The 21,816-nt window shown below is 41.0% G+C and overlaps 1 protein-coding gene across 5 annotated transcripts; it reads right to left on the reverse strand.

Moving 5' to 3' along the window:
- Positions 1 to 3,456: 3,456 nt before the first annotated feature.
- Positions 3,457 to 15,814, reverse strand: ehf (ets homologous factor). Of its 5 annotated transcripts, none has more exons than XM_032524647.1 (9): positions 15,556 to 15,814; positions 12,598 to 12,712; positions 11,452 to 11,709; positions 9,996 to 10,040; positions 9,843 to 9,884; positions 9,687 to 9,746; positions 9,174 to 9,212; positions 8,888 to 9,083; positions 3,457 to 3,818 (listed from the first exon to the last, which is right to left on the reverse strand). In XM_032524647.1, the coding sequence occupies exons 2-9, from the start codon at positions 12,671 to 12,673 to the stop codon at positions 3,719 to 3,721; spliced, it is 816 nt and encodes a 271-aa protein (XP_032380538.1). In that variant the 5' UTR covers positions 12,674 to 12,712; positions 15,556 to 15,814; the 3' UTR covers positions 3,457 to 3,718. The 5 variants fall into 5 exon arrangements, with proteins under 5 accessions (XP_032380538.1, XP_032380535.1, XP_032380536.1 ...); XM_032524644.1 differs by having other exon boundaries at positions 9,843 to 9,887; XM_032524645.1 differs by having other exon boundaries at positions 9,843 to 9,887; positions 12,598 to 12,736; positions 15,556 to 15,799.
- Positions 15,815 to 21,816: the final 6,002 nt, after the last annotated feature.

A 21,816-nucleotide genomic window follows, 5' to 3' on the forward strand; every position in this document is an offset into this window, starting at 1 on the left:
ACTTGTTTTTGTTTTTTCCCCAAGCAAGTTTTGGGGCAATTTAACTTGTGTCATTGCTGGAATGAGATTAAGATTTAGGTCAAGATGTAAAATTACTGCAATGTGAATATGTTTTTTTTTCTTCTTTAATTACAAGTAAATGTGATGTTTCTATTTTTGTATTTCTCTTAATCCCATGTGAATCAAATGTGAGAAAAAAATGATTTCTTTAAACATTCTTTGCCATTTTTGACATAAAACAAAAATAGGTGTTTAAACTTCACATTTGTGTATAAAAGAGCCATATACAATAAAAGTCAAAGTCAACATTGTTATCATCTCTCATTTCTCCGTGGGGTTGGTACAAGTATTTAAACAGAACAAGGGTTCATAAAACAAGTATAAAAAAATCTAAATGTGTATCAGTTAAGCTGTAGGTCGGGGCGAGGGGGGACAACAAGGTACAGATCAAGAACAAAAAAACTTTAATGATAACACATGTAGTGCTATGAGTGCAAATAGAGGTGAAAAGATGTGCGAGTAATATGCCATCTGAACAACAAGTAATTAGCAATTAGCAAATAGCAGCAGCTGTAACAACCCGACCCTACGTTTGAATTCTTCTGTGACTGTGTGACAAAGCAAGTATTGTTTTAAAGGCCATACATGCGAACAAACATGAATGGAAAGTCCAAAATCTGAGCAGGAAATTGGCTTCATAAAAAGACATCTTTGCATTTTCATTAATACTTCCTCGTGTTTTTATCTCGTCAAAGACACAGATAAGACCTGTTGTAACCTGCACTTCGTTATCAATTGTTTATCTGTGCATGGTTACTATAGAGGTTGTGATTCATGTAAATGCAGAAGGAGTAGTTTGATTCTTAACTTTAGTTCATGTCATATAGCAGTGTGTTAATTCTAACTGGACGGTGCACTGCAACACACACTCCCTCAAAAAGTAAAGCTGCAACAGTGTAGCAGTTCTAATCTGCCGATCTCACAGTTCAGGCTGAATGGCTCACAGGTCTATTTGAGTGTGAAGATAAAATGATAAGGAGGCCTAATAAACTGGGGCTGTGTATGGGCTGAGAGAACATAATATCCCCATTGAGTAGGCATGGGACACAGAATCCCAGCTGGCTGTCTTCATGTCCATGCTACTGTATCTTTCATTACTTTCGTGTTCTGCCTCCTGCATCTATCTGATTGAATTAATGCAGTCTCTTTGAAGTAATAAAATAATCCTTTGTTTCTTATTCAAATCTGAAAACATTTTTCTGACAATAAGGGATATAGTCCCTTGTTGGCAGATATTGCATATTTCTTTTTTTTGGCAAAAAAGCAGCCATTGCTAAATGTGTGCAGCCTTGTGTGACCCACAGTGCAGGATTCTTTTTATTTTTTACCTGTAAATTTTGTTGTCATCTTCTTATACAGTCTGCATTTATGTGATCATAACAGTTAATGCTACAAAACCACTCATTGCTGAAGTAAATCAAATGGATTAATAATCTCTTTGCAGCTGCATGTGTGTGTGTTTTAGTTCTTTCCCCAGATCTACTACAACCGGTTTGGGTGCATATTTCACGTTGTGCCATTAGTACCTGCCACGAGTGACCTACAAACAAGCGCTGTAATTACTTGTTATGCTTGTTTAACGATGCATTCACGAATTGAATGTTATCTTCTCTCACTTACAGTTGATTCTCAAGAACCACTGTAGTCACAGGCCTCGGTGGATCACACAAAAAAGTCTTCACACATACCATTATTGCTTAAAGGCCGCTGATAACTGATTTGAATGGGATGTGAGTGGCCGTCATGGATCCTCACACACCGAGGGTGTGTAAAGCCTTGGTTTGCATTCACAGGGCAGTGGTCTGTTAGGGAAATCAAGCTCCCGTCTCTTTGTGCTGCAGGGCTTGGATCAGTCTAGACAATTTGCCTAACTGTTTACCTATCTTCACTTGGTCACATCAAACATGTCTCCGTATCGCAGCACACAGCAGCATCCACATCATTCAAAATGGGAACTGAGGACACACTACAGATGTCTGTCTGCGCGTCTGATGATAACATGTTCACCTCTTTTTGCTAATGTATATTATTGACGTTTTAATGGTGTGGTAGACAAATATAATGAATCATTTTACACAAATCCTATTCATAATGCTTTAACTCATTTGATTGTGGCTGCTTAAAAGTTTGGCTGAGCCTCACAGCTGTCAAACACAATCTCCTATTTCCTGTCATTATGCATTTAAAGTATATGGAAATATGATAAATATATTAACAGTGCACAATATGGGCCATGATAAGTGCTGCTCCAGAGAACTGCAAAGTGTGATTTGCACACAGAAGCTAAACAATGGAGCATGATGGATATGCACTTAGTAGAGTATTATAACACTATGGCAATCAGTAGCTATTGTCCCAATCCAATCAGAAGCAGTCAGGTTATATCATCTCTCTGTTTGCAATTTTCTTTATTTCATCCGATCGTCAATGGAAAAAAGCTCTTCTAATCAGAGACGGTTTGCTACTGTTGAGCGTTAAGACGTTCCATCAGGCCTGACACCAGAAGATTGATGTCCACGTTTTGGTACTGACATCAGGTGTAATTTCCTGCAGCACGCATCATGACAGTGTCAGTTAGCGACACTGATATGTGTGAGACACTGAAAGGTGATGCCGCAGTTGGCACATTTTGAAGCCATCGGGGAAGATAAAAAACGAACATAGTGACAATCAATGCCACGCTATGAAAAGTAGGGTTACAAAAAGCCAGATGAATCAAAGGGAAGATTAGACCTAATTTGCTTGTGAACACAGGCCAAAGAATTGAGCCTTATATTGACTCTGCTTTTATCTTGCTGGCCATCGACGGCCCGGTCATTTGTCTGCCTCCTGCAGGAACCAGCATGGCAAACAATTAACTGTGACATTTCACACTGTCATGATAAAACAGAAATGACCTGCACTATCTCTGACTCTGAAGTCAAATTGTACAATAGCAGATTCAGTGGGAACTGGGCTTACAGCTGTGGATCTAGATCCAAACGATGTTAATAAAATCTGGGCAAGAAAAGCTGCAATTCGGGTGGTCGGTTGAACGTAAAATTCTGATTGATATGCTTGATCAGAATAATATTTCTTTTCCGGGTAAAAGTCATAGGATTTCGCCTCTTCTTGATGTGAACAATGACACCCAAATTGTACAATTGCAATCCTGAAAAACGACTTTATTTGCATCAAACATCTAGAAATTCCACATGCAATAATATGAAAAAAAAAACATATAAGATAAACCATTCTGTTATGTTAGCACTTGTTTGTGTCTTCTCGTACTTCATTCTTGCATTGTGCTTATGGAATGCTGTTGTATTATTATTTAATTTAGTTCTTTTCTGCAGTGATCAAGCCACCTGCCAAAGGACACTTTACAGTATCAGTGTGAAAACACACAGGTTTTCCCACCTGTGTTTTGAGTGCTATTGACATGTGCTCCTTTGGGACTTTTGGGAAAAACACGTTTAAGATTTGACTGCTGTCATGCTGGTTCAATACAAATGTATTTTAATAAGGCACAGTAAATAGCACTTTAGTGCAAAACATATTAACACAGTGTAAACAGTTCAAACATGTTTTTTATCAAATACACTTAAAAAAACTACAATAAAACATCACATTTGCATACAACATCAAAGACAAAACAGAAAATAAATTAATGAAATCGTCACTTGTCTGACTCCCTCCACCCTCTTGCGTTCCTTCCAAACTTGTAAACCAGTCTGCGTCCGTCTACTCGCTCGAGGATTTCTCTTTTGTAGTAATATCTGTAACAAAGGACAGATGAACATTATTGTACATATGAATTCATCACAGATCATCTAAAACGTGTTTGAAATTGTAAATACTCTGTACTCTAATTCTTGTATTACTTGTGGGTATTTTCTCTTGCATGTAATACATCTAAATCAGATGAAAGACAACTATTTATAGTGAATATGAAAAGAATTGTTAGCGACCCGATACCGGATAAGCCGATGAAGATGGATGGATGGATTGTTAGTTATTTTATTGTTGAAGGCTAAGTCTGGTGATAGTCTATGTTTGATTATTCATCCATCCATCTTCATCCGCTTATCCGGTATCGGGTCGCGGGGCAGCAGCTTCAGTAGGGGACCCCAAACTTCCCTTTCCCGAGCCACATCAACCAGCTCCGACTGGGGGATCCCGAGGCGTTCCCAGGCCAGGTTGGAGATATAATCTCTCCACCTAGTCCTGGGTCTTCCCCGAGGCCTCCTCCCAGCTGGACGTGCCTGGAACACCTCCCTAGGGAGGCGCCAAGGAGGCATCCTTACCAGATGCCCGAACCACCTCAACTGGCTCCTTTCGACGCGAAGGAGCAGCGGCTCTACTCCGAGCTCCTCTCGGATGACTGAGCTTCTCACCCTATCTCTAAGGGAGACGCCAGCCACCCTCCTGAGGAAACCCATTTCGGCCGCTTGTACCCTGGATCTGGTTCTTTCGGTCATGACCCAGCCTTCATGACCATAGGTGAGGGTAGGAACGAAAATTGCCCGGTAGATCGAGAGCTTTGCCTTCTGGCTCAGCTCTCTTTTCGTCACAACGGTGCGATAAACGGAATGTAATACCGCACCGGCTGCTCCGATTCTCCGACCAATCTCACGCTCCGTGGTCCCCTCACTCGCGAACAAGACCCCAAGGTACTTAAACTCCTTCACTTGGGGTAAGGACTCACTCCCCACCCGAAGAAAGCACTCCATCGGTTTCCTGATGAGAACCATGGCCTCAGATTTAGAGGTGCTGATCCTCATCCCAGCCGCTTCACACTCGGCTGCGAACCGATCCAGTGAGTGCTGAAGGTTACAGACCGATGATGCCATCAGGACCACATCATCCGCAAAAAGCAGCAATGAGATCCCGAGCCCACCGAACTGCAACCCCTCCCCGCCCCGACTACGCCTCGATATCCTGTCCATAAATATTACAAACAGGATTGGTGACAAAGCGCAGCCCTGGCGGAGGCCAACCCTCACCTGGAACGAGTCCGACTTACTGCCGAGAACCCGGACACAGCTCTCGCTTTGGTCATACAGAGATTGGATGGCCCTAAGAAGGAACCCCCTCACCCCATATTCCCGCAGCACCTCCCACAATTTCTCCCGGGGGACCCGGTCATACGCCTTCTCCAGATCCACAAAACACATGTAGACTGGTTGGGCATACTCCCAGGCCCCCTCCAAGATCCTTGCGAGAGTAAAGATCTGATCCGTTGTTCCACGACCAGGACGGAATCCGCATTGTTCCTCTTCAATCTGAGGTTCGACTATCGGCCGAACCCTCCTTTCCAGCACCTTGGAGTAGACTTCACCATGGAGGCTGAGAAGTGTGATACCCCTGTAATTGGCACACACCCTCTGGTCCCCCTTTTTGAAGAGGGGAACCACCACCCCGGTCTGCCACTCCTTAGGCACCGTCCCAGACTTCCACGCAATGTTGAAGAGGCGTGTCAACCAAGACAGCCCCTCCACACCCAGAGCCTTCAGCATTTCTGGACGGATCTCATCAATCCCTGGGGCTTTGCCGCTGTGGAGTTGTTTGACTACCTCAGCGACTTCCACCAGGGAAATTGACGACAATCCCCCATCATCCTCCAGCTCTGCCTCCACCAAAGAGGGCGTGTCAGCTGGATTTAGGAGTTCCTCAAAGTGCTCCTTCCACCGCCCTATTACCTCCTCAGTTGAGGTCAACAAGGTCCCACCCTTACTGTATACAGCTTGGATGATTCCTCGCTTCCCCCTCCTGAGGTGGCGAACGGTTTTCCAGAAGCACCTTGGTGCCGACCGAAAGTCCTTCTCCATATCTTCTCCGAACTTCTCCCACACCCGCTGCTTTGCCTCTGTCACAGCAGAGGCTGCAGCCCTTCGGGCCCGTCGGTACCCTGCAACTGCCTCCGGAGTCCTCCGAGACAACATATCCCGGAAAGACTCCGGGATATGTTTGATTATTAACAAATCCAAATTGGGACTCAGTGCCATAGAGCTCCAATGTTGCTTAGTACAATAAACTATAAAAAACACACCGATGAGCCAGACAGTTGCTCAGTGAAATGTTCCTTAATTTCAACCAACATTGAGTCTATTTTGAGTTAATCCCACCAAATCCACGGCTAAAAATAGGCCCATAAATTTATCAATTTCCTCTTGTTTGACTAACAAACAGTCCATTTCAGTCCAGTTTCTTACCTGTTTTCTTTTTTTAAAGATTTGTTTTTTCAGTAGGAGCCAATGGACTGAGAGCTGCAGACAGGCGGCTGAAGTCAGAAAGTATTTAGAGAAGAACTAAGATTTTGTACTTTACATTGGATTTGTGGAAATCCGCAAAAATATAGTTTCACCTTATTCTTTCACTCTTGTCATCATGTGTAATATTGTGTTTCTCTTCCAACACAACAACATACATAATTTGAGTGTTTTTTGCCATTCAGTATGAGTGATCTAAATGCTTTGATTATTATTATTTTTTTTTTAAAGCAAGCATGTTGGATTACTGTTCCTGCTTTTCTAAGATTACTATGTGTACTTAATCCAATGCGTAATGCAGTTGTAAATATAGAACTGTCAATTACTCCTGGCTTAAAGGAGAATGCAGGCCAATTTTTATGTTAATCTTAATAGCTATAATTATGCGAGTGCTTTCGATTGAAAAGCCCCCGACCTGAATTGGTGCAATTAACACGGAGTAGCTGCAACTACGTGTACAAGCTTCCACTGAACTAAAACGGCAGTAAACGGGGCAAGTTTTAGAGTGCCTTTGTGCCTCTTAACAGACACACAAAGGAATTTTGTTCATGTTGTCTGAACAACATGAACGGTGCCGGTGGTTAGCTTCCTTGCCTGGTTAGCTGCCAGAGCTAGCTGTTAGCTGCTAGCTGTTAGCTGATGTTGATAAGTGTGTTCAGACAGGCCTGTGTGAAAATCTTAACGCAGCATTTCCATGTGTGTTTGTAGCTCATCCATTTTTTGTGTGATCAATCTGGTGTTGGTGAGTAGGAGGCTTGGCATTGTCGATCTGTGTGGTAGATTCCTTAGCCAGGCAGGCAGCCTTCATCCCCGCTTTCCTCGCCTCCCTCAGCCGACAACAATCCCCCGAGCGCCCGGTGATCTAGTGGGTATCCTCCATGCCTTTGCGGCGACAAATTGTAGTTTAGTTCCTCCGAAAAAATAGTTAATTCCAAGTAGTCACATACTTAGTGATATGGTCATAAATAACATAACAGTGCTCAATTATCTATTTTTGAGGGGAAAATAAACTACAATTTGTTGTGGCGAAGGCATGGAGGACACCCACCATACTACAGGGGGCTCGGGGGATTGTTGTTGGCTGAGGGAGGCGAGGAAGGCGGGGATGAAGGCTGCCTGCCTGGCTAAGGAATCTACCACACAGATCGACACTGCCAAGCCTCCTACTCACCAACACCAGATCAATCACACACAAAATGAATGAGCTACAAATACACACTGAACTGCTGCGTTAAGATTTTCACAAAGGCCTGGCTGAACACACTTATCAATAGCAGCTAACAGCTAGCAGCTAACAGCTAGCTCTAGCAGCTAACCAGGCAAACAAGCTAACCACCAGCAAGAACAAGACAGGGTAGGTGAATTAAAAGAATGTCTGAGTCTGAAAACGCATCTTGATGTTACGTAAGATCCTTGTTCATGTTGTACAGACACATTAATTACATTGTGTGTCTGTTAAGAGGCACAAAGGCACTCTAAAACTTGCCCCGTTAACTGCCGTTTTAGCTCAGTGGAAGCTTGTACACGTAGCTGCAGCTGCTCAGTGTTGCCTGTACCGATTCAGGTCGGGTTTTTTTCAATTCTCTATTAACTTATATTTATGTTTTCATCCAGTGTCATGAAATGGACGATAGATACCTTTTTCAGAAGAGTTTATCTGTTGATTAGCAAATATCTTTTCTTTCAAAATATGTTTTACATTTCCTCCGAGTTCAATCACATGAATGCAAAAAGTAAACACAGTTAGTTTATTTGCTATTCCTTTGCTTTTCTTATTACTAATGGAGAGCACACCAATCTGTTTGGTGATGACATCAAACTGCAAATCCTTCTGCGGCACCACTGTAAATAGAAAATCTGCTTTGTGGTCTCAGCGACAAAACCTGCTGGCACATTTGCAGTTCCCAGTGGTTTGCACTACAATAAAATTAGGATCATTAGATTAGCTCATTTAAATGTAAAACTGGGACCATTTCAGTAGCCAAGAATACATTCTGAGGAGAAGGCTTTTCGAGAAAAGTAGCAGTTAAAAAAGGAGCCCATTCTCTTGGAGGTAATCAGGGATAAGAAATATGTTTTAGAGTTCCACTGGAACCACTGTAGTCACAATGCCTGGTTTATATATAACTCTTAATGATGTTTAAGTAGTTTCAGTTGCAAGTGCATTGTGAGCTTCTTCAGTAAATTGATGATGAATGCAGTGTGACATTTCTTGCTTATCACAGATTTTTAAAAGCTGTTGCCAAACTAAAGAAACCCCCTGAGTGCATGTATTTTACTGTATTGGAAGTGCAGGAACTTTATTTCTGCAGACAAGTTTCACTCCCTCCGAGGGAAAAGCTAGTGAAGAAAACATGATAACATTTAGAGGCCATGGTCTCTACTGAATACGGTGGATTAAAATCAATCAGAACTAAATGTCATGACTGTTTTAGTAATCCGATCCCAACTCAAATGAATACCTTTAGGAGTTTACAAATTGGTATCTGCAGCAATTTTTCATCCAGTGATTGATAACGTACTGTCTGTTTTGTATTTGTGTAACTATGTGTACTGTATGAAAGTTGCAGGTGTACCTCATTGCACGGCTTAGTTTCTCATAGGTCATGCTGCTGTTATTCTTCTTCTTGCCCCATAACTGTGCCACTGCCTCTGACTTGAGGAAGCGGAAAACCCCCTCTGTCCGATCCTCCCACTTGATTAGCCCTGGGTTTCGCTCTGGGTTCAGCAGAATGTCCCTGATGAACTCCCACAAGTGGGTCCCCCTTGGGTCTGTGGGGAAAGAAAGTACGTTGAATGGTAGGAATAAACATTCAATATGGAAAAGAAAAGAATGTGTAAAGATGCGTGGATATTACTTACTGTGTTTTTTGACCTGACAACTGAAAGACCTTTTGATAGCTGAGAAAGAAATCAAATTACTGATGAATCCTTTCATACATTTTTTCCATTTGTAATAGGCCTACTTATTTTGTGTTTTTTATTAAACACACACACACACACACACACACACACACACACACACACACACACAGTCGTGTCTGCCTATCTTTGTGGGGACCAGTCATTGACATAATGCATTCCCTAGCCCCTTACCCTAACCTTAACCATCAAACCTGAATGCCTAACCCTCACCCTCACCCTAACCCTAACCATAACCTAACTCTAACCCTACTCCTAAAACCAAGTCTTAGTCCTCAAAAAGCCCTTTAACGGTATGGGGACCAGCATTTTGGTCCCCACAAAGCAGTCAGGTCCCCATAAGTATACTGTTTTCACAATTTTTGGTCCCCACAAATGTAGCTATACCTAGACCACACACACACCACACACACACACACACACACACATATATATATATTGCAAATTCCTCACCAGGACTGGAAGGGTTGGGGGAGGCAGGGGTGAGGGGGTGATTCAAGGGATTGTAGATTTCTAAGTTAACAGAGGACAAAAAGAACATGATCAACTTTTACTTTATTTGCAACATGATCCATTTCAAATGAAGCATTAGTAGAAATAATGCTGTACCTCCAGGTGGATAGCTGACGTCCGGAAATGTACAAGAGAAGTCTACTATAAAGAAGAAAAAAAAGTTAGTTAGTAGGACATAATGATGTTTTGAATTTATCTGAACAAATGTGGCCTGTATCTTGACTAACAACTTGTTTGAGGGCCTCTTACATTCTGGTTTTAGTTCCAGTTGCCCTAGTTCCATATGGTACTGCCCTGTGAAGGTGAGAAGGAACGAGAAACTGAATTATTAGCAAAAATTAGAGAACTGAAGCAGTCAGTGTCATCGTGTTAATAGTGATTGATTATTTACAGTACATGCACATTCATGGTGAGCTGTGAACCAAATCCTTGCTTAAAGTCTCGAATGCCTCTTTAGGGCACTTTATTGCAAGTTACACTTTGAGACAGTTTGATATTTTCATCAGATTTAGTAAAAAATCTATTGTGTTGCTTTACGGCAGATGCAAATACTTTAACCTTTACAGCCCAAAAGAGGATTGTTATGTATTTCTAGTGCAAACAGAGCCAAAACATGTGGTACTTTTTTAATAGCAGATGGTGAAAGGAAAGATTGGTTGAAAAATGACCTGATCTTCATCATAAAAACAGGTAGAGAAACAGAGAAGTAGCAACATTCTTTTCAAGAAGGAACAGGAAATCTAAACATATTTTAAAATACAATGATCACAACGTTACACAGTACTACAGCCTCATGTTTTTGTGATAATTATACCCAGGTGTCAAACACAGTTTGACATTGATATTTGTTGTATAAAATTGTAACACCTTGTCCCAAAAAAACTGAGCTGTTTTTTGACAGCTTTCAGCAACAATAGCAGCATTGTGCTCTAGTGTTCACCTTGAATTTCTCTGAAACCTGGAGGTTAAACCTGTTGTGCCTGGTCTCCTGCCAATACTGTTGTTTTACCATTACCGTTAACCTTAGATCTTAGATAAACTATGATGTGCTGATGTCATTTAACACATGATGTTACGCAAGAATCTTTTCATTTCTTTAATTTCCTCTAAGCCAGTCTCTCAGATTTCCATCTCAGAGCAGTCACAGGCCTTTAGCACTTACAACAGCAAATTACCCTGATCAAAATTACTTACACACGGTAAGAAGAAGCGCTCATTTCAGCAGGAGTTTGAGACTATATTTAGATGTGGCTATGTGTGTGTCTATGTGTTGCTATGCGTTGCTATGTGTACTGACTGTGGAAATAAATATTCTCTCTGGGACAATAAATCTAAATCTACATGTAAATCTACAAAAAATAGCTGGTAAACCTTTGGCACAAAAGCAAGTATTTGAACTCCAGTTTCTTTACAATACACTTTAAACTCTAATTTAAAAAAAAAAAAAACAACTGTGGATGAGCCAGCTTGTTTTTCAGCTTCACACCCCCTCTGTGCTTTGTTAGGAGACCCACTCGAGCAAGAGCAAATAACAAATCCATCACCTCTCTTGCTTTAAGCAGTCTCTTGCCCCCTCTATAGCACCTAACAGTGTGACCCCTGACCGACTCTGTAATCCCTAATCAGCAAGACCCAACTCAAATCCCCCTGATTCTCTTTCATCATCTTCCTTTTTTCCCCCTCTAGCCCCCCTTTTTAGACGCACCGCTCCATTTGAGCTCTGTGATGCTCTGGAATAGAATGGGTCCCATGCTGCCGGCAGCTCGGAGGAAGTCCTGGTAGCTCAGGCTGCAGAGTTGATGGCCGTCCATGTCAAAGTTTTGGAAGGGAATGCTGGAGACATCCATCTGGTGCATGTCCAGGACCTGCTGCAGCCACTCCCACACCTGGTACTTACTCCAGAACTGAGGTTCAGTGTCACAAGGCCACAGGCGACTTGTGTAACCAGACATCACCATTGGAACTGGAGACAGACATCAAAAGTTGTGCATGGAAACATTCTTTAAAGATCCCATGACATGACAATTTTACTTTATGACATTTCTTAACATTAATATGAGTTCCCCCAGCCTGCCTATGGTCCCCCAGTGGCTAGAAATGGCAATAGGTGTAAACCGAGCCCTGGGTATCCTGCTCTGCCTTTGAGAAAATGAAAGCTCAGATGGGCTGATCTGGAATCTTTCCCCTAATGAGGTCATAAGGGGCAAGGTTATCTCCCCTATCACTGCTTTGCATGGCCAGAGAATTTAACCCACCCATGAGGGAGAGAGATTATGGCTTTCAAACATGCAAAGTGGCAGTTGGTCAAGGCCAACTCCCCCCCCACACCAATGCTGAATTTTGGGAAAGAGACTTCAGATAAGGTACTAGGGTACCACTAAGGTCTATATATAAAAGCATCCAAAGAGCACCATGTCATGGGACCTTTAAAAGAAAAAAAACTGCATTATTGTATCATTTAATTAATTTTGTTCTATGTAAATATGCAGCTGATCAAGGAAACATCAATTCCTCTATTGAAGCCAATAATTAATCTGCAGAGCAGTTTACTGAAAGAGCTGTTGAGCTACTTCTCAGTTGGGAATATCTAATTCATAGCTTGTGTTTCAGAGCTCTGTGCTCACCAGCAATACATCAGTTGCTAATTGTTGAATGATTCTCATTTCACATTGCAGTTTCATAATCAGTGAGACTGGATTGTTGAACAGAGAGCAATCAGAATCCTTCGGCAGAACAAATTAGCGCATTTTCTTGCGGCATGTCAGTCTGTTATTCAGACAATTTAATTAACTGATTTACGTCTGTGAAGAGTGCAATACGTCTGTGGGTTAGTGTGTGTCATAAGCCTCACCATCAGGGTGGGAGTTCGTAGTGCCCCAGGTAGTGGTCAGCTGGCTGTCTAGGGTGGTGGATGGACTCACGCTCATATTGTAGCTGCTGCGCTCTGATGTACCATGGCCCAGGGGCTGAGGCAGGAGATGAGTAATTCACTTAGAAGACAAAACACGGGTTGGCTTTTATTGTGAAGCAGCCACAGGAAATGCAATGTGTTTGTCACTGCAATAAGCGCTAAGCCCGATCTTATCAACCAGGCCTGACATCTTAAGAAATACAACATTGAAACTTTTTAAATAAGTTGATTTATTAAAATGTAATGTATTTCTCCAGCCATGCGTAAGTGCAATAAAAAGCAGTAACACAAAGGAATTATATGTCCACACAGTTTATGGGTTGTGTAAACTGTTGATTGGACGTTACAAAATTACAGACGAAAGGGTTGGTTGGGTTTTATGTTTTAATGGAGGCTTATTTGCTGGTTACACAGGGTAAAAGTTCTGCAATCACATTTGTTTCTGACTGCTCAATGGGTCTACAGTTCAACAGAAACAGGTAGGTAACAGTGTGTAACAGTATGCTGCTGCTGTTTGAGTTACTGATGTATTTATATTTTCTACACTGATTTTACATAATGACAGCTGCTCTCCCTTTCACACCTCACATTGGCAGTTAGCTGTATACATACAGGTGTAAATAAAAGGCATGTCTCAGACTTGAGCACAAGTATATTTGCATCCATGTAAATAAAGCTCGTCCAAATTTCAACAGCTCCACTGTTTTGCACAGCAGGAGATGGAGACATGTTTCAAATGCACAATAACTGAGTCATGAGGTTCCCTGCCAATAGCAGGTTTAATGTGTAACATGGTTGAACGTTTCTGAAATTTGCTTATAAACTTAGTTTAGTTATTAATACAGCTGCCAAAATAGATATTCTACATTCAAGTCTGCATTGTATTGTTTCCCTCTGTTTTATTAATTTTTTTAACCATTTAACAACATTTAAACAAAGCCTCATTGCTTTTATGTGCCATGATACACCTTAATTAATTAATTATTGAGTTGAATATCGTAACCAAGCTGTCAAAGGTCCTCAGAATAGGCAACACTTGTTTCAGAAGGCTACCAATGAACCTAATTCTTTATACAGCGACCCTCACTTTACCTGTTCCGTGGAAGCTCACACCTTTATGACACATTCTGTGTTGCCAGCCTTACACAAATGTGACATAAAGACAGGCGACCGAAGCTACTTCCAGATCTGACAAATCAGTTTTATAACAACCTCGAGTCAATATCCCTGAGTGAGACTTTTCCCAGGAGATAGGTGACACATGCCATCATGCCAAGGTAGATCACCTGAGGACAATCTGTCAAGTCTGCTCAAACACCTCATGCTGTGTCACCACTGTCTCCACTGCTAAACAGGTATTGTATCAACACAGCAGCAGTAACGCTAAAGAAATAGACAGAGGCTTTACGTCACGTTTATGGATCAATATCCTGTTTGTTGAGCCACAGTAAAAAAATAACTCCACTTCTTTTGCTAAGGTGGTGACGTGAGGAGTCAGAAGACCTCATTTCAGTCATTGTAACCTTATGATAGCTTTGGGCCTAACTAGACTTGTCAAATTTCTGTTTTAGTTCTCTCCATTTTCACTTTACTTTTTGTTTTACCTATCTACTGTTAATATGGCCTTTGAAAGTAACCAATAATTCAAACTGAGGTTGATGCCATGGCATTGATTATACAGCCCTTCTGCAACAACCAACAGCTGAAACAGAGTGAGCAAGCGCAGTGCTGACAGTGTGCTGAAAAGATTGAGAGTGAAGGGAAATATATTAAAGTAAATGCATAATTTGTTTTCAGAATTCACTGTTGAGGGTAAATTGGTCAGTTTTGGTTGCACTATTCAAGATTCCGCTTTTAAAATTCTACATTATTTACTGTCTCTAATTGTCTTTTACATTTCAGATGATGCACAGTATGATTTGCACTCTTGCAACACAAAATACATGTGAGATAGCTCGAGGTTCAAACCAACTGGGAAAGGAAAATCTACATTTATGTTTGTGCAAAGGTGCAAAGATGTTTTTAACATTACAAAAGCAATTTTTCTCCATATTTTTCCTAGAATATTCACCCATGCACAGACTCCATGAATAGAACAGGTTAAAAGGCTGAAGAAAGCATGTTTAACCCTTGTGTGGTGTCTGGGTCTGTGGGACCCGTTTTCAATGTTTGCTAAAAGAAAAAGGATGCTATTTATCATTTCTTCTAACTCAAACTTTGCTCATTTTCTACAAAGAACATACAAAGTAACTTGTTTTTAATGACTGCACACAGTACACCCCCCGCCACACATAACTGTTACATGCAGAACTACTGAACCTGAGTGTATTTAATTGTGGTGCTATGAAAATGTGTAGTCCTTCTGCACCTGCTAGTCTGCTATTATAATTAAGATTTTAACATTTCAAGCACTTTCACCTATTCTGATTAAGTTCTAAGAAATAAGCACCGGTAAGGATTAACCAACTGTTTACACTGTGTATATTTTTTTAACCTTTTTCATAATTGAATTTCCTTGTTTTCTCACAAAAAAACAAAATTGATCATATGATCGTAAATGTTATCTCACAGGGGTAAATGGCAAATATGAACCATAAATGATGTATATAGCATTGGTTATTGCACTAAAGTAAACGTATGTTAAGTAATTTTTACATAAATTGTTATGGCTGTATTGATTTAAAAGCCTAATAAATTGGTGGGTCCACCAGACCCGGGAACATTGGCTGTGTAACAAAAATATGAACACCACACATGGGATAAACAATCCTAATTATGTTAGAATCAAATTGCATTAAAACACACAGAGCTTATTAAACCTGCCTTCAGTTTGGTCGGACTGTGTTCTGTGATTTTAATAAGCACTGCTGGTTTCTGAGCACAAATATGGCAGCTTACCTTAGCAGAATGGGGTCAGATTAGGCCTGATGTATATCCACTCTAACTCTGCGGAATAGAGATCAATACTAATTTCTGAAGATTCCAACACTCTAGAGGACTATTGTTTACAGTGAGACGATGTGTGTCCTTTGCTTCCCAAATCATTTAATAAGCAGATGAAAGCATGCAGACACACTAGGTACTACCCCACCACAATGGGTTTTTTATCCTCCTAACTTCCTTATCCTGGGCCAATTGGCTACTTGCCCAGGCTCATACCAGGCAGGTATTTACATAATGCACACCCACACAAACCTCTGGTAACTTATATACTTTTATATCTCTTTTGCTCTCTTTCACTTTCTCGCAAACACACACTCACTCAAGCAGGAAAGCATGCAATTGTGAGGATACATATACACAGGCATGGATCCAAACACACTCAATAGCCCATAGAGGGAATGTTAAATTGCTTAAAGTCATTGTTCATATAGTTGCTTAAAATAGTGTTTAACCTTCAGAGAAAATGTCCCTTGTGTTATTCTGTTGCACAACATTTGTTTTCCCTATTTCATCATGATGAACGAGGTGCTGACAGCTTAGGTAAGCGGCCCTAAGAGAATTTTTTCCTTTTTCTTCTTGAAAGTTGCTGGAACTGCACGGTGGAAAAACATTAGTGTCTTTGTGCCTGAAGAAACTGTAAGAGAAATTCCTTCATATGGGTTACACATTTACAAATGCCTTTCATTTGTCGTCTAACACAGTGGCCTCTTTCAGCTTAAGTAAATGCACACTTTACGTCTGTTTGAGGGATGATTACTACTTAGCACAAGCTTATTTTAGTTTCACTTAGAGCTATGTGACCTCACCTCATCACTATCGCATCACTTTGATAGACTCTTGATACAGTTTCAACTGACGTGCGATTATCCACAGGTGTCTGAGTGGAGACTGACAGATGACAATCACCTTAGTATGTGTGCCACAAATTCCAGTGAGCATTACACAACAATGACAGGAACGAAGAATAAAAACTCTTTGCCAGTGTTCAGATGTGATGAACTATTTTCCTGTCAGGTTTTGTGTATTGCCCTCCGTGACATTCACAAGATGTGCCGTCTTTGAGGAGAACATCAAATAACACTGCAGAGAACGTGTTATATCGAGCTACAGTAAGTCAATGCTGTTACGCTGATCAAAAAGATAAAATCATGTTTCTATTCAAATCAGCCATTGCACACTGCACAGCTGTACTGATGAAGAAAGAGAATGTGACTGAAAAGGTGATTACTTTGGTAACACTTTACAATAAGGTACACAAAAAAATAGGTAGTTAGTGATTAGTAACTGTTTTACGGAAGGGTAGTTGCCCTTTTTCAGAAGGGTAGTTACTGTTTATTGAAAGGGTAGTTACCCTTTTTCAAAAGGGTAGTTACTGTTTATTGAAAGGGTAGTTACCCTTTTTCAGAAGGGTAGTAACTGTTTTTCAGAAGGGTAGTTACCCTTTTTCAGAAGGGTAACTAATGATTGGTTACCGTTTTTCAAAAGGGTAGTAACTGTTTTTCAGAAGGGTAACTACTGATTAGTTACTGTTTTTTCAGAAGGGTAATTACCCTTTTTCAGAAGGGTAATTAATGATTAGTTACTGTTTTTCAGAAGGGTAGATACTGTTTTACAGAAGGGTAGTTACTGTTTTTCAGAAGGGTAGTTACCCTTTTTCAGAAGGGTAGTTACTGTTTTTCAGAAGGGTAGTTACTGTTTTTCAGAAGGGTAGTTACTGTTTTTCAGAAGGGTAGTTACCCTTTTTCAGAAGGGTAGTTACTGTTTTTCAGAAGGGTAGTTAATCTTTTTCAGAAGGGTAGTTGTGTTACAGTTAAGGGAATAGTGGACCCAGAGAACAGCAGAGAACAGGCAGGCAGGCAGGAGAAGTCTGACTAGGGTGATTTATTTATCCCCCAAAAAAAGCACAAATAAAAAAAAAGGGTGTCCTGAGAGGGGCAGGTCAAAAAACAAGGAAACAAGAAGAACAGGACCCGAGGAAATAAACAGAACAGGCAGGGAAACACACAGCACGCTGGCGCAGGGACATGCTACAAACAAAGACTGAATGCACAAGTTAACGAGGTAACAGAAGGCAGGTGACACAAAGGCTGGAAAACAGGTGAACATCAGGTAATCACAGACATGAAGTAATGTAAGACAAGACTAGACAGAAACCCAGACTTTCAAAATAAAACAGGAACCACAACATACTGACACTCCCGGGAAAACACAAGACAGGAACTACAACTAGACAAGACAAGAGAAGAAACACCATAGACAGTTAAAGAAATTTACCAACAGATCCCGTTTAGATGTATTAGAAGCACTTTTCCGGTGATGGCTAGATGTTACTGCTCAGCCTCCAACTGAGCTTGACGACGTAGATGTGACTTAAGCAACCTGTCTGAAAGTTGTGCCAAGAGAAATCTAAATCGTTCCCAATCTTGCAGAGATGGAAAGGTAGGTACATGTAAGGAGATGACATAGGCACAGGCTAATTATTGCTAGCTAAAATGATAGTTAACATTTGTAATTAAACGTGAACAGCTAATGGAAGTCCAAACTGTCTGCGAGCTTGCCCTGTACTGTACGGGGATTCCTCTACCGTGCGACAGTAAGTCGCGTGGTTATGACACAATCGTTATTTTTACTAAAACGTCATAACCCTAGCCATAACGTGAACAACAAGATAATGGAGCCTTTTCTACATTGTCGTGTTTCTTTAGAAATAAAAAACTGACAAATAGAGTCTTTAAACGCTTCAGATGTAAAGTTATTTGCAGTCAAAGTGACGCCAGAATGAATGGCAGTCACTGGAATGCTAACGGCTAATGGCTAAATGCCGATGGCTTGGTAGCATCATAATGGCGCCATAGGAGCTACGCTTTGAGAGGAGGGGCTTACCCCCTAGGGAAACACGGACTATGACTTGAAACAGGAAACAAAAAAAGGACTACATTATGAAACAGTAAAGAGAGCGATGAAGGATGGGTAGGTTACCCTATTTCAGAAGGGTAGTTACGTTTTTTTGGAAGGGTAGTTACTGTTTTTCAGAAGAGTAAAGAATGATTAGTTACTGTTTTTCAGAAGGGTAGTTACTCTTTTTCAGAAGGGTAGTTACTGTTTTTCAGAAGGGTAATTACTGTTTTTCGGAAGGGTAGTTACTCTTTTTCAGAAGGGTAATTACTGTTTTTCGGAAGGGCAGTTTCTGTTTTTCAGAAGGGTTATACAGTAACTACAATAATTCGTTACCCTTCCGAAAAACAGTAACTACCCTCCTGAAAAATCCATGCAGAAGTAAATGTTTCAAAAAAGCCTTTTTAATGAACTTTGTCATCCTTCATATCCACTGATGCCCTATACTGACAAAGATCAGAGGGACTTCAAACTTTCTATTTTTGCTTGACGCCAATTAGGGTTTGGGCAATTTGTAACATCTTTGATCTGAGATCTAAATCTGATCTGTAGCCTCGTACCACTACAATACCTCTTGGGACCAGAGGCACTAACAGTATCATGTTGATAATTGAAGTAACTTTGAGCAGGGTTGAACTGTATAATGGTCTGAAGCAGGGAGTAGTCTTTGAGAAAAGTATGTCAGGTTTCTCTCAGAGCTTGACACGTAATGAGGGAAACAAGTGATGCTGAACAAATAAACTTTATTAGCATGCTCTTATAGACAGTAATATGGGAGAGTAACCATATGAAATCACTTCCACATAATAATACCAGATTATCTGACAGTAAAGGCCTTTCCTTATGCCATAGATCCCTGTGATCAACGTTTTGGCTTAGTTCTGTGGTTCAGACTGAGCTCACTTTGGAAGCTGTGTGTGTGTGTGTGTGTGTGTGTGTGTGTGTGTGTGTGTGTGTGTGTGTGTGTGTGTGTGTGTGTGTGAGACTTGGACTCCTGCCCACAACTCAGCCCCAGAGGTAATGAGGGAATTATGTGTTAGCATGATTATCTCTAAGAGTTTCCCTCATTTCACCATGCACACCAGATTGCTGCAGTCCGAATGGTAAATCCCACCACTCCTGATCTCCCTGTGACTCTCTGAGACCGTCCTACCTGCACGGGTTACCAATAAGTCGCCTCAAGCCCTCCCTGCAGGCCGGCTGCTGCCTATTTGCAACACAGGTGCTATTTTCTGGATTTTTTGCAGCAGTTTCCCATCCTCTTTTTAAAGGGTAAACTGCCTCCAGGGTGTAATTTGGGACCTGTAGGCTACGTTTGGTCCTGTCCCACTGTGAATGCCTGACCAGATTTTATTGCAGTAAGATTAATATGCCCATCAGCAGTGAACTGAAATCATACACTTCTCACTATGGCAGATAGTTTGGCCTGCTTCTCAGCTATTTTCCGTTCTTTCTCTGTCACACTTTTTTATTTTGTCATGTCACAAGGAGAGCCTAGTATTTGGCATCTCATTTCATGGATCTTCGTTGTGCTTTTTCAGGGTGGATGGGGGTCGACATATGCAGAGGTCCCCTGGGAGAATAGCAAAAGGGGGAGAGGGAGAGTAGGAGAGATCAAAGTTTGTCATATCAACTGTGTGAGTCAGCCTACCAAAATTGTGAGAGGCAGTGAAGACATCCTCCCATTCACCAGAAAATGTCAAAATTATAGACAGCGTCATCTATTTTTAAATAGAGTCAAGTAGAGGCTTATGTCATCCTACAATAATAGTACACCACTGATCCATGTATAATATGGCCTATAACTTGCTTAGTTGTACTATGAAATAGTAATGCCTTGTTTGAGCATGCGGTCAAAAGTTTCCCTTTGACAGGAAAGGCTGTCAAAGCTGTCAGTCGAACGAAACAGACAAGACAGGAGGAGGGTACAGTTTGCATGCTCTAACGAACAGGAACTTATTAGCGGGAGTATGTCTATTAATGTCCCTCTTGCCTCCCCTCTTTCATTAGCTGCTTATCACGGCCGTTAGTGTCTTCTTTAATACTTCACATTTTGATTAGCATGTGATCCGAGGGGAAAGTCGTAAAAATCATTTTATTAGTGGCAATTACTGCTACAAATGACAATTTCACTGCCTAAATTGTAATTTCACGTTTCTTCCCTGTCAAAGAACAGTGGCTGTGTAATTACAGTAATGAGAAGTGCAACAGAAAAAATGAATTATTCACAATCCTCTTCCTTTCCTGTTCTTTTGAACTCTGCCATGTCTACTGGCTTGTCATCTGGCTGTATTAATCACTCTGCATGGAGAACACAGGCTATGCATGTCTCACAAGTGATATGTTGAGGTGCAGGAGTCCTAGAGCGTGACATGAATGATGTAAAAATAAATAGCTTTTCACCTGCACAGTGTCCAGGAGGTTAACTGTGCTTGACAAGGTATAGTGTGGCTGTCTCCTCCGCCTGTAAGTGTCACTGTTGTCTCATATACTGCTGGGGATCTCCGAATGCAAGGTTATGTGATGAATGAGCAGTACAGGTGTGATATGCGAATATGTAGGCGATGAAACATGCTGCCTGACAACAACTGAATAACATGCCAATTGATGGCTCTACGCATATAGGTTACAGTAACCCCAGTGCACTATTTCTACCAACTCCTGAGGGAAATACCCCTGGAGGTGTAAGAAGGATACATGACAGAGGAAGAGAGATGAGAAACGAGAAGGAGAGTCTGTGTAGGACCAGTTTGTTTGCGACTGTAGTATAGCTTTGCCACAGCCAGTGGCAGCCTCTTGTGTTACAATTAACGCATCTCAGAGATGTACAACCACAGCTCTTCCATGACACTAATGGCTGCCTGTCTCTCAGTGTCCTACTGCTGGTACAACACATCTATGAAATTGCCTGTCTTTGAAAGGAAGACCTACACTGAGGATGTATACTCCAGTATGGATATACAGGAACATTTAGTAGACCCTGTTTATAACTACACTGATTAATTTTCTAAGAATGCATTGGTGTTAAGAGGGAATGCTTGTGTGGTTTGCACTTTGTCCCTCTAAATTACAATTATTAATTACTTACTTACTTTAAGCTGCTACAAATCAATATTTTATATTAACAATGGCTCAAACTAATTAAAAGGGGTGGTGTGTAGTGTCGAGCACAGATAATTATTTGATCTATTGAGCAGACATATCAACAGTAACTGACTGTTTTGGTTCACTTTACTGTTTTGGTATCGTCTCACTGCTTTCATGAGTCATATATTTAAGCAGCTACTTTCAGCAAAAAAAAGCTCTGAAACTCACTGTATG

This window comes from Etheostoma spectabile, chromosome 8, assembly GCF_008692095.1.
Source record: "Etheostoma spectabile isolate EspeVRDwgs_2016 chromosome 8, UIUC_Espe_1.0, whole genome shotgun sequence".
Classification (NCBI taxonomy): Eukaryota; Metazoa; Chordata; class Actinopteri; order Perciformes; family Percidae; genus Etheostoma; species Etheostoma spectabile.

Coding starts and splice junctions, on each gene's coding strand:
- ehf (XM_032524644.1), bottom strand. CDS start 12,673: ATGAGCGTGAGTCCATCCACCACCCTAGACAGCCAGCTGACCACTACC. Junction 9,888..9,995: donor ACTGGAACTAAAACCAGAAT/GTAAGAGGCCCT, acceptor TCTTCTTTATAG/TAGACTTCTCTTGTACATTT. Junction 9,213..9,686: donor CCCCAACCCTTCCAGTCCTG/GTGAGGAATTTG, acceptor TTTCTTTCTCAG/CTATCAAAAGGTCTTTCAGT.